General features: G+C 40.1%; 1 protein-coding gene across 1 annotated transcript in view; it reads left to right on the forward strand.

The window, feature by feature from the left end:
• The window catches only part of LOC118767536 (transmembrane channel-like protein 2-A), an 85969-nt gene that overhangs the window by 35918 nt on the left and 37450 nt on the right, over positions 1-12601 (forward strand). The window contains exons 8-11 of the mRNA XM_036512253.1: positions 1387-1523; positions 8366-8513; positions 9694-9737; positions 11835-11976. Coding sequence (XP_036368146.1) covers positions 1387-1523; positions 8366-8513; positions 9694-9737; positions 11835-11976 — 471 coding nt within the window. The remainder of the gene's footprint in view (positions 1-1386; positions 1524-8365; positions 8514-9693; positions 9738-11834; positions 11977-12601) is intronic.

Raw genomic sequence — 12601 nt, forward strand, 5'->3', positions numbered from 1 at the left:
TATATATATAATCATCAATGTACTTTCCCCTGATTATCTATGACTTCCTTCCATCTATTTACAAGCTTTTTCATCCCATCAATGTAAAACTTTTTGGGTTTCCATACGAAGAACTCTGAAATGTCAATGTCGACCTCCTCCTGGTTTGCGAAAGTTATGTTCTCCCAAATGATTCTGTAAACTACGAAACAAATGGTAGCCTGAAGGAGCAAGGTTGGGAGAATAAAGTGGATGAGGAATTTTTTTCCAACCAAGCTCTTCGATCTTCTGTGATGTGATCTTGGCAGTGTGGGGTCGCGCATTGTCCTGATGAAACATCACTCCTTTTCGATTCACTAAAGCGGGTATTTTTCCTTCAAAACTTGGTTCAAACGCTCTAATCGCTGACAGAAGACCTGTAATTGATTGTTGCATTAGGTGGTAACAATTCAAAGTGAATTACTCCTTTACAATCCCATCAGATACAGAGAAGAACCCTTTTCCCATGAAGTTCCCTTGTCGGTTGTGGTTGAGCTTTTCCCCTTTTACCAAGCTACTTTTTACGACATTTCGTTCGTCACTTGTCACAAGTCTATCCAAAGTGTGAAATGAGTTCGCGAGAATGGAGAGAAGAGCAGATGTCAACTTAGGATTTGCGGTTGCTTTCGGACAATTCATGAGGCACCCATTTTCCAAGTTAAGGAACCTTTCCAAGTTATTGAAGATGACGATGAACAGTTGTATGGTTTGAACTAAGCTTTATTGCCAATTCTTCAACTGACATTGCAGGATTTTCTTCAAGTAATGCCTCAAGGAGCTTATCATCAAACTCAACTGGACATCCTGTTCGATCTTCATCTTCAAGGCTGAAATCTCCACTTCTGAATTTTGCAAATCATCTTCTGCAAGTTCTTTCATTCAAGCATTCTTTCCCATAAACTGAGAGTATGTTTCGAGTCACTTCGGCTGCAGAGTTTCCTTTTTTTACTCATAAAGCATTATGTGCCTTAAATGCTCTTTGGATACTTCCATGTTAGAAAGGGTTTTAATCAAAGAAATTTTAATTCTATTATTCTGTAAAATAATATCTAGTTAGTTTAAGTGTACACAAATGCATAAAAATAATTTTTAATTCCTTTAAACATTCTAAAATACTATTAAATTTCATTCAATTGTAAAAGAGGTAAAATCGGACAGAACTTATGGGATGACCTGATATATATATATATTAGAAGAAATGAAGTACTCAGAAATTAGGATGGTTTTATATTTACAGATATTTATTAGTATGTTATATGTTTTTATACAGAATATATCATATATTAGCGCTTTCGTCTATTCTAGTGGAGTCTTCAAACATATATATATATATATAAAGTGTGTGTGCATGTTATATGTTTGATGCAGGGTGTCATGAAATATTCTGTGCTCTTCTATGGTTTTTACCAAAATACTGCGACAAAGAGCGGTTACGAAATACCAGTTGCTTACCTACTTACAGGTTTGGCTATTTATCTGCTCAGTATTATTATCGTCCTTAACAAGTAAGTACTAATAATATATTCCTTTTTTTTCTTTTTCTAAACCATTGAACTAAATATATTCAGTTCTATATTCCTTGTACTTAAAGGCGGCGAGCTGGCAGAAACGTTAGCACGCTGGGCGAAATGCGTAGCTGTATTTCGTCTGTCGTCACGTTCCGAGTTCAAATTCCGCCGAGGTCGACTTTGCCTTTCATCCTTTCGGGGTCGATAAATTAAGTACCAGTTACACACTGGGGTCGAAATAATCGACTTAATCCGTTCGTCTGTCCTATTTGTCCCGTCTGTGTTTAGCCCCTTGTGGGCAGTAAAGAAATATATATTCCTTTTACTTTCTTTTTTTTTCTTTTTTATGCTTTTCAAACTCTGGGAATGTCTACATTAAAAACTGACAAAACAATCGCTTTGGAAGCAGTGGCTCTCAATCCTTTTGAGTTTTGTAATAAATAAAAGAACCGTCGCACTTTGCAAGGAATGATACAAAGAGAAGTATTTTGAAGTTAGAAAACACAAAAGTATTGTTTAGCTCGCTTTATTCTGTTTATTGTTTTATCATTCATAAACCATACATTTTACTAGTTTCAGTTATTAGACTGCGGCCATGCTAGTGCACCAACTTCAAGAATTTTTAGTCGAATCCTAGTACTTATTTTATTTATTTATTTTTAAGCCTGGTGCATATCTTATCAGTCCCTTTGGCCTAACTGCTTAATTACGGGAACGTAAACACACCGACACCGATTCTCAAGCGGTATTGGGAGAAAACACAGACACAAAGAGACACGCACACACACACATACGACGGGCTTCTTTCAGTTTCTCGTCTACCAAATCCACTCGCAGGGCTTTGGCCGGCCCGAGGCTATAAGTGGAAGACACTCGCCCATGATGTCACGCAGTGTGACTAAACCCGGAACCATGTGGTTGGGAAACGTGCTTCTTATCACACAACCACGCCTGCACCTATATTTAACCAAATTATGAGTAACAACACTCTCATGCATTCGTATAGATTATTCAGCCTTGATGCACAGACACGACAGAAGTAAATAGACACCTGCAAAAACATTGTTTTATGCTTATTTTTAATTTGAAAAGGTTTATAATTTTCTTTTTAATGGAATTTTTATGTTTCAGGTTCTATATGCGATTGTTTACTCTTTTACTGCGGCCATTCTGGAGCACCGCCTTTAGTCGAGCAAACCGACTCCCCAGGACTTATTCTATCGGATCTCTTTTGCCGAACCGCTAAGTTACGGGGACATAAACACACCAGCATCGGCTGTCAAGTGATGTTGGGGTGGGGGACAAACACAGACACACAAACATATATACGACGGGCTTCTTTCAGTTTCCGTCTACCAAATCCATTCACAGGGCTTTGGTCGGCCTGAGACTATAGTAGAAGACACTTGCCCAAGGTGCCATGCAGTGGGACTGAACCCAGAACCATGTGGTTGGTAAGCAAGCTACTTACCACACAGCCCTTCCTGTGCCTACATTTAATCATGCCACGTACAAAAGAAGCCTTGAAAGTGTCCAAATTTCAAAAAGGTCGTATTGTGGTCAACCGATAGGTGTCCTTAGCGTAAAATAACAGAAGGCCTAGGGATCCCGCTTTCTACAGTTAAAAGGGGGATTGTACAATTCACCAGAGAAGGGAAGGAGTCCATGTCATCTTGCCCAGGCCAACCAGAGCCCTATGACAGGACCCTTAGCTTTCTTAAGGGAAGTGTGGAAACCTATGACATAGTAAAACAAGTTGATATCAGTCCCAGAACAGATGACAGGTATCTTCACAAACTTGGCTACTGTAGCAGAGTAGCAAGAAGGAAGTCACTTCGTTAACCAACCAATATCAAACGGAGAAAAGATTCGGCTAGTGAAATAATGGAGTGGCTGCTATTTACTTCTGTCATGTCGGTGTATATTTAAGAACTCCAAAGTGTACTGAGACACCTCCTACGGTGCACTGGTCTTAAAGTACATTTTAAGGAATTTACAATACACTTAGACACCTTTCGCCGACATACCTGAGAATCAGTAGGTCAAGGTAACGAACGAACAATATGCCCTAATGCTTGAAAGAGATGTTGAAAGTAATAACTATTGTTGTTGTTGCTGTTGTTATTGTTGTTGTTATTGTTGTTGCTGTTGTTGTTGTTGGTGATAGTGGTGGGGGAGGATAGTGGTGGCCCAGGTTAGCCATGGTCAGGTTGAACTACGATAAAATGTCTTCTAACCGTGGCCATCACATTTTTTTTCTCTTTCAGTGTGTATCTAGGACTACCCTCTTTTTTCTTAATCCAGATCCGCTCCGATCAAGGAGAGCTATAACCAAAGGCTTTCCATCCGTGACTATGTCATCATTTTTTTTTCAGGCGTTGTGTATCTTGGACCGCTTCTTGTTGTTATTTAACCCCATGGCATCAAGTAGGTCTGTAATAAAAGTCATTCCAGCAAAAGTGTATATGGAACTACTTGTCGGTATTTGACCCCAAGTCAACGCTAGTCAGCCTCCCGCAACCCGTTTTGTATTCGAAGAAATTATGCAGGACTACACTCTACAATAATGTGTGTATGTGTGTGCAAATGTCTCTCAAGCTGACACGAAAGGGAGTTGCTGAAGCCCTTTTTTCAAATCCAGATGAAATTGCCGAGGTCTTGCGCTTTTTTCTTTTTTTTACGTGCTTAGAAAATTCTACACACACCTATGTGCATGCGAGTATGATTTTCCAAGCGTGTGAACAAATGCAGACCACCACATAACCAAGATCTTATCTTACGTCTTACCTTAATCTTAACCGGAAAAAACGCAATTGCTTGTCTTGCTAAACATCGACTACGAGGGGGGTGCTGATAAGTTCCTGGCTTTAAGGGTGCCGTGAAAGGCGTGGCTGGAGGTTCGACTTTCCAACTTATTTTACAGAGCTTAAAAAAAACTGGAGGACCCCTGCAATAAGTGTGAGAATCTGAGAGGGGAATATGTTGAGTAAAATCATTAATTAACCGATCCTCTTGTAGTTTCTTTTGCCCAAAGCCAGGAGCTCTTCAGCCCGCCCCCCCCCCGTCGTACTTCTCTCTCAGATCATACCCTACCGCCTTTAGAAAGAAACCAGACGGAAGGAAACGTTGGATAACATATGGTCCTAGATAAACTATCTGAAGAGAAGAGATTATCATCAGAAACACCTTTCATCGAAGCTCAACTCACCAAAGCCAGATCTGGAGTTAAACGCAAGCAACAACCAGAACAACGACGACAACAACAACAACCACCACCTAATCGGACATCTACGTCTTCAAAACATATTTTTACATATCTACGCGCACGTGTATGTGTGTGTGTGTGTGTGTGTGCGTGTGTGTGTGTGTGTTTGTGTGTGTGTGTGTGTGTGTGTGTGTGTGTGTGTGTGTGTGTGTGTGTGTGTGTGCACGTACGCATGAAAATATGGGCGCACGCACGCAGGTTTAAAAAAAAATCATTTTCCCTTATTTCAGTCATTCGACTGCAACCAGTCGAATGAACCGACCCAGTACATTTTTTAAAAGCTTGGTGCCCATTCTATCAGTGCCTTTTGCCGATCCGCTATGTTACGGAGACGTAAACAAACTAACACCGGTTGTCAAGCAGCTGTGGGGATCAAACATCGACACAAAGACACAAATATATATATATATATATATATATATATATATATATATATACGACGGGCTTCACTCAGTTTCCGTCTACCAAGTCCACTCACAATTCTTTGGCTCTAGTAGAAGAGCCTTGCGCAAGGAGCCGTGCTGTGGGTCTGAACCCAGAACAATGTGTTTGAGAAGCAAACTTTTTACCACACAGCCACACCTGCGCCTATAAATACAGACACATGTATACATAGAGAGGAAGAGGAAGAGGATAGTGAAATAGGTAGACAGATGCACACACACACACACACACGCACACATAAATACACGCACACACGCACAAACACACACACTCGTACATGCACACACATTTATAGCTATCAAGGCCTCACATGACCAGTTTGAAACTTGTCGATGAAGATCAGTTCACTGAAAATAACAAAGTTTAGAAAGAGAGGGAGAGGGAGAGAGAAAGAAAGACAGAGAGGGGGAGAGAGAGAGGGAGAGAAAGACAGAGAGAGAGAGAAACAAAGCGAGAGCAGAGAAGTGTAACTGAAATGCTTGTCAAAAAACGGGCTGCGATACTTTATGAAGCAAAACGATGTTCTGAGACGTGGTTGCTCCTAATGTTATTCTTTAACTTCAATTCATATCTGATCGAGGTTAAACAACAAAGAACATTTTGCATGCGACGTTCAGTACATTACACTTTAAAGCCATAGACCTAGTTGAGTTATTTCCCTTAGTTCATAGTATTTTTCATTGGGATATATAGTTCGGCATGGTTTCGATTCCCAGACGGGCTGCGAGTTGTCTTCTTCAGCAAAGCATTTCATTTCATGTTACCTCAGTCCACTCAGCGGAAAATTGGTAAACCTGCAACTGACTACCTTTCATGGGGAATGTTGGCCTACGGCGAGATGGCATCATTCGAAAGCTACAGCGATTCAAACCGCATTGTGACCAGAGACAGAGTTTATTGTTCTTCCTTTTGGCAAGGAATCGACCAGAAGGACACCTTAAGCATCTCAAAATCTAGTCGCCATGATTTTTCCAGCTGACTTTTGCGTATTGAACTTTTTCGGTGGTGGTAACGTAGAGTGGTGCCATTCCATTGACTGCCTCTTTGATTCCGGTTCATAACGATGAACCCATGTTTCATCACCTGTTACGAGCCTTCGAAAGAAGGTGCTGTCTCTTTGACTTTGTTCGAGAAGTTCAGTGCAGGCATTCACCCTGTCAGTCTTGCGTTCGGTAGTCAGCTCTCCCGGTACCCCACAGGCACACACTTTTGAAAATCCAAGTGATCCGACAATGCTGCAAGCGCTTCCATGGCTCACTTCAAGGTTTTCTGCCAACTCATCAAGAGTTAAGCTCCTGTCTTCTCTGATCAGAGCATCTGCTTTTGCTTCATTGGCAGAATTCACAGAAGCGGACGGACGGACGGACGGACGGACGGACAGAACGGGGTTTATCGGCAACACTCACAGTTCCCACTTTTTCATCTTTCAGACGACGGACCCACCGGCATACATTCTGCTATAATCTAAAGTATTGCCCTCAAAGACATTTTGTAATCGTCGGTGAATGTTCACAACAAGAAATTCCGTCACTGCCCTTTCTTTCTGACGTAACTCTAAGGGGGTAGCCATTTTGAATTTTCCTTACTAGTCTAAAAACCTGAAAAGTAAGAAACAAACTATTTCAGAACGTAAATGATAGAATCATTTATAACTGGGAAAATTTTCAGCTATTTTTGTCAAAAACTTCACATGAAATAAAGAAAATGGTATTACTTTTTTTTCTTACCCTCGTATTTTATTTTATTGCGGATTTCCCTAAACCTCATCAAATAACTTTGGGGAATTATTCTTCAAAGAGAAGATAAGCAGTTTTATCTTCTGTTGAAAGAGTTCATTTGTATTGTAGAAAAGAATCGTATGAAAAATGTCAGTCGTTAATATTATTAATAGCATTCTTATCACGGGTCAAAAATTGTTTACATTTAACATTGGTAATGAGGAAATAGTTTTGTCACCATGATTTTGGATCGTTGTTACTGGAGTTTTAACTTAAAACTTGTCTTGACAAGTCACAGAAGGAACACTTCGCAAGACTAAACGAAGGGCTATGAAACAGTGAACGAAATACTGATGTGTACAAACACGACTGATTGATCTGCTATAAATATTAACTAAATTCTCTCTCGAATCTCAACTTTAAAGATGAAGGACATACTTTTTTTTTTATGCATCAAACCGTGAACTCGAGTAAGTGGTTATTAGTTATGGACACGGGTTTCTGCAGTTTCTGTCTACTCGATCCCGCGCGCAATGTGTTAATCGACCCGAATCTATGATAGAAGTCACTTGCAAATGTGCAGTGACATCGAACCCAGAACCATTTGGCTACCAAGATATACACTATGTCTAGTGTAAGAAAATGAGATGACTGTAATAAATTTTCTAAATTAGAGCCGACAGACCTAATTATACATACACAGGAAAGATTTTCGGCCAGAGAACATGTACATCAACGGCTTTATCTTTCCTGCCGGTAATGATGAAGGCTGCAAGTATCTCGGAATCGTTGGTTCTGTGACTAAAGCCAAAACAACAAAAGTGTACTCCTGTAGACTCCGGAAAATCTGGAATCAGAGCTGTCTGCATTTAATAAGATTATATCTCTGAATGCTTTTTCCGTGTCAGTACTAGTACCAACATTTGGGATATTGGACTGGACACTTAACGAGATCCTTAGCCTGGACATCAAAACCAGAAAGGTACTGACCACCACTGGCAACTTCCGCATTACAGCGACACCGAAAGCATCTATGTGAAACGAAGTGATAACGGTAAAAGCATAAAGTCAGTCCAAACAGCCTTTGACTGTTGCATTGTATCACTCAAACAACACCTGCTGAAGAGTAAAGAAAGAAATGAGTACATTCCATGTGTACTCAAAAGTGAGAGCAGGAGGAAATCTGTGATTACATTGCGGCTAACTGTTATCAGAATATTCACAGTTATGTAACTGTTGCTAATGATTGCGTTGTCCCTTGCAAATAACGTGCGGCTGTTTGCTAACTGTTGTGATGTTCACGTCAAGTGAGTGTGTGTGTGCTCGCGCGCGTATGCGTGTGTGTTTATTACTGATTATGTTACTCAAAACTGCAAGGTTGTTGCTAATGACCATGATGTTTGCAACTTTAGGTTGGCTACCAATGCACGACTCAACAAAACGGCGACCAAAGACGAAATGTTCTCCTTCTCATGGAAATTGTTCAGCAGCTGGGATTATATGGTGGGTAACCCGGACACAGCAAACAACAAGTATGCTGCCATTATTACCACATTCAAGGTGAGTATAGGTGTCACCACCATTACCATCATCATCAACATCATCATCATCGACGTCGTCGTCATCATCGGCAACTTCATCTCCATCACCATCATCACCATCATCATCAACAACAGCGGCAGCACTAGTAGCAGCACAGTAACACCAACACATGCAGCAACACTTAAGCGGCAAATTTGACAGAGTCGTAGAACAAAGGTTAAAACACCTTGTGGTATTTGTTGCAGCGCTCTGCTTTTTGCGTCCAAATCCCGCCTTTCATTATTTCAGGGTCGATAAAATAAAGTCCCTTTCCGGGGCGGTGGATTGACTGAATTGTTGGAACATTGGTTACACAGTTTTGCCTTACGATATTTGAAGCGGTTATTTGAGTCATGAGTCGTTGGGTGATAGTCTCAATCCATCTCTACGGGGTCTTTAAGGATAAAATCATTTAAGTAAGGACAAGTTTGGGAAGCAATGCTGTAGACCAAAGCATTAAAAAAAAATCACTCGGCTAATCGGTTAAATAGCTAATCGGCCAATTATACAATCCGTCAATCGTCAGATCTATTAGTCGGTTCATTAGCTACTGAGAAATGTTTGTCTTCTACTATGGCTACCATCTACCGTAAATCCTTGAGTATAGTCCGTCCTTGAGTATAAAACGCAGGGGATTTGGGGGAGGGGGCTGTACTTCTGAAAAATCTAAACCTTGTGTATAATACGCACTCCTTCTCTAACTTCAGCCGTGCGTAATTAAGCCAGCAGCACCTAGTCGGGAAAACACTTCCGAACATGTGTAATACAATAATGGTGATGTTCTTAACTGTTATATGGGAATGTAAATATGTTTTCAAATTGTTTTTGTTATATGTTATTCTGTGTTCTGAATACTTATATTTTAATAAATGTTGCTAACTGCAAGTTATGGATGATTCTTTTATGACTTCATTGCTTTCAGGCTTAGCTTAAGGTATTTTCGCGCCCGACATCACAAAATGCATCTGAATAAATATTGCTGGACAGCAAATAGAGACTCGGACATTGCTTAGAAAATAATTTTCAGTTTTAACCTCGTATATAGTACGCACTAGGGATTTTGACCTTTAAATTTTTGGGGAAAAAATGTGGATTATACTCGAGGATTTTCGGTATATTAACGAATTCTCATGATAATATTTGATTGCTATATTTTCAGGAGTCGATTCGTGAAGTCGAAGAAAAAGAGAAAGTGGAGAAAAAGTAAGTTAATGGGAGGTTGGTGTGGCTTTGTGAAAAGCAAAAACAAAAAACTAGGAAGTGGTAAGTCGCCAAAGTGTGCATTGATCAGACGAAGATGCAAAGTTCGAGTTCTGTTAATGATAAGCTTCTATGTGGTCGCTCAACCTACAAGGGAAAAGTGAACAACATCTGTGTGTGTGTGTGTGTGTGTGTGTGTGTGTGTTGTGTGTGTGTGTGTGTATGTACATAATTATATGCTCATATTCCTATATGCATGCTCCCGTACTAAGCTTAAAACATAAGCCCTGGGGTCGACTTGTTCGATTAAAATCCTTTAAGGCGGTACTCCAGCATGGCCAAAGTCAATCAAATGACCAAAACAAGTAAAAGAATAAAAGAACCCCCACCCCCACCCGACACACACATCTGTGTGTGCGTGCGTGCGTGGAATTCAGAGCTGTCTGCATTTAATAAGATTATATCTCTGAATGCTTTTGCCGTGTCTGATCCATATGGGACGATGCTACAATAGTTTATAGCCCCAAGAAGACATCTCCTCCAGCTGGCTAACGGCACACTGCCTATGCCCGATCAGTATTTGCGAAGGGAAATCATCGTTCCCATCTGTAGCCTTATGTGATGCACACAGACCCGGGTTCCCTTCGCAAATACTGATCGGGCAGTATGTCGTTAGCCAGCTGGAGGAGATATCTTCCAGGGACTATAAGCTACATTTAGGTGGCAAATATACTTCACGATGTCGTTCTGTTACTGTTTACATCTCGCTCAGAGATTTATTATTGCTATATATATATATATATATATATATATATATATATATATATATATATATATATATATATATGATGTATTTGTATATCTGCGTTTTCTCCCACCATCCCTTGACAACCGATGTTGGCGTGCTTACGTCCATGTAACTTAGTGGTTCGGCAAAAGAGACCGATAGAGTAAGTACTAGGTTTACAAAGAATAAGTCCCGGGGTTGATTTGGTCAACTAAAAGCGGTGCTCCAGCATGGCCGCAGTCAAATGAAACAAGTAAAAGAAAAGAATATGTACATTTATATATATACAAGCAGTATCGCCCGGCGTTTCTCGGGTTTGTAAGGGAAATAACTATATAAGCATTTTTAGAGATGTAAAGTATAATAGCCATCTCAATATGGCTAACCACAAAGGTGGGGTGTCACTGTAGCTTTTTACGTTCTGAGATTTAATAAATTTTTAGAGAGTTACTTTCCTTATATATGCCAAAAATGCATTAAAAATGGGAAAAATTGATGGTAATTTTTTTTTTTAATCGTTGACTCATCGTAGACGCGCACTAATACCCAGAAGGGCTCGATATGAATCACGACTATAAGATACCCGGTTTTGGTTAAACTGCACCGCAAAATGTGGGAGTAGTTAGGAATCTAAATCGTAAGAGACAGACACACAACCTCTCTTTTATATATAAAGATATATATATATATATATATATATATATATATATATATATATAATATATATATATATATATATACACATATACATACATACATATATATATATATGTATTGAGCGAAAACACCTAAAAGCTCCACGAGGCTCCGGCAGGGGGTGGTGATCCCTGCTGTACTCTTTCACCACTCTTTCTCTCTCTCTTTCTTCTGTTGGCCTGCTCGCTTAGCCAGCGGGGTGGCGTCATTCGAAGGCTAAAACAATGCGAACGCATTGTGACTAGCGATGTGTAAACATCTGATAGTCTGGTCGGTCACGTGATCACGTGATATATATATATATATATATATATATATATATATATATATATATATATATATATATATATGTATATATATTGATCAGCCGAAATTGCGAGGATGATCCGGTTCTTGACAGAAGATTAGAGGCTTCGAATGACCTGTCCGTGTTTTTTGTATCGTCTATTTGAATGTTTTGCGTTCTTGTCCCATTTTGTATTTATTTATATATATGTGTGTGTTTGTGTATATACATACACACACCCACACACACACACACATACATACCTATATTGCTTGTATGTGTATGCAATTGTTTCATCAGGTTCCTTTGTATTTTTTTCTTTCCCTTTCAGGAAGCTGTTGATTTTTCTCCGATGCCTGGGTGTCCTCCTCAGTCTCTTCCTTTACGGACTCAGTGGCTATCTCACCTACTACATCGTCACTACTTCGGAGAGCAATCCAAACGTTGAGAAATCCTATTTCGAAGCTAATGCGGTGAGCAGCTTTGAAAATAATAAGATCATTACGTTTTCTTTTCTTGGTTAGGAAACTCTTGAGTGAGCTCTTATGTTGCCTCGTAAAAAGGTGTCTCTGTTTCTTTGTGTAGTGGTAGTGGTTACGGTTTTTTTTATATTGCAGCAGCAGCAACAGCAGTAGTAGTAGTAGTCGTAATGTCTTCGTAGAAGTGAGTGCGTGTGTGCGCGCGTGCAGAAGCCACTGAGGAAGCGAGCCCTTACATTTGGTTCAAGGGAGTTGAACGGCGAAGTCAGATCGAAAATTAGTGATGATAGAAACATCTGGCTCAAAGTCGCGATATCTGACTCAACTACTCAAATATGCACGTGAGTTTTGATGCTTGCATCAGTGGGTGGTTCCATGCAGTTTTGGCACCGCAGAGGAAGAGGACGAAAGACCGAAAGAACTGCTTCACCATCTGATGAGACATCGACTCCTGCATTCGTAGACGGAATGCAGCAATACCCTCAGCACACAATTGTACGTTGAACACCGCCTCGTTCTTGGCCAACAGTTCGGCTTTGTTGTTGTAGACAGAGCAGTTGGTGTCTTTCTCAGTCACGCCCCATACATATCAATCCATGGAATTACAATCGGGGTAATT

Source organism: Octopus sinensis, linkage group LG22 (genome assembly GCF_006345805.1).
Source record: "Octopus sinensis linkage group LG22, ASM634580v1, whole genome shotgun sequence".
Lineage (NCBI taxonomy): Eukaryota > Metazoa > Mollusca > Cephalopoda > Octopoda > Octopodidae > Octopus > Octopus sinensis.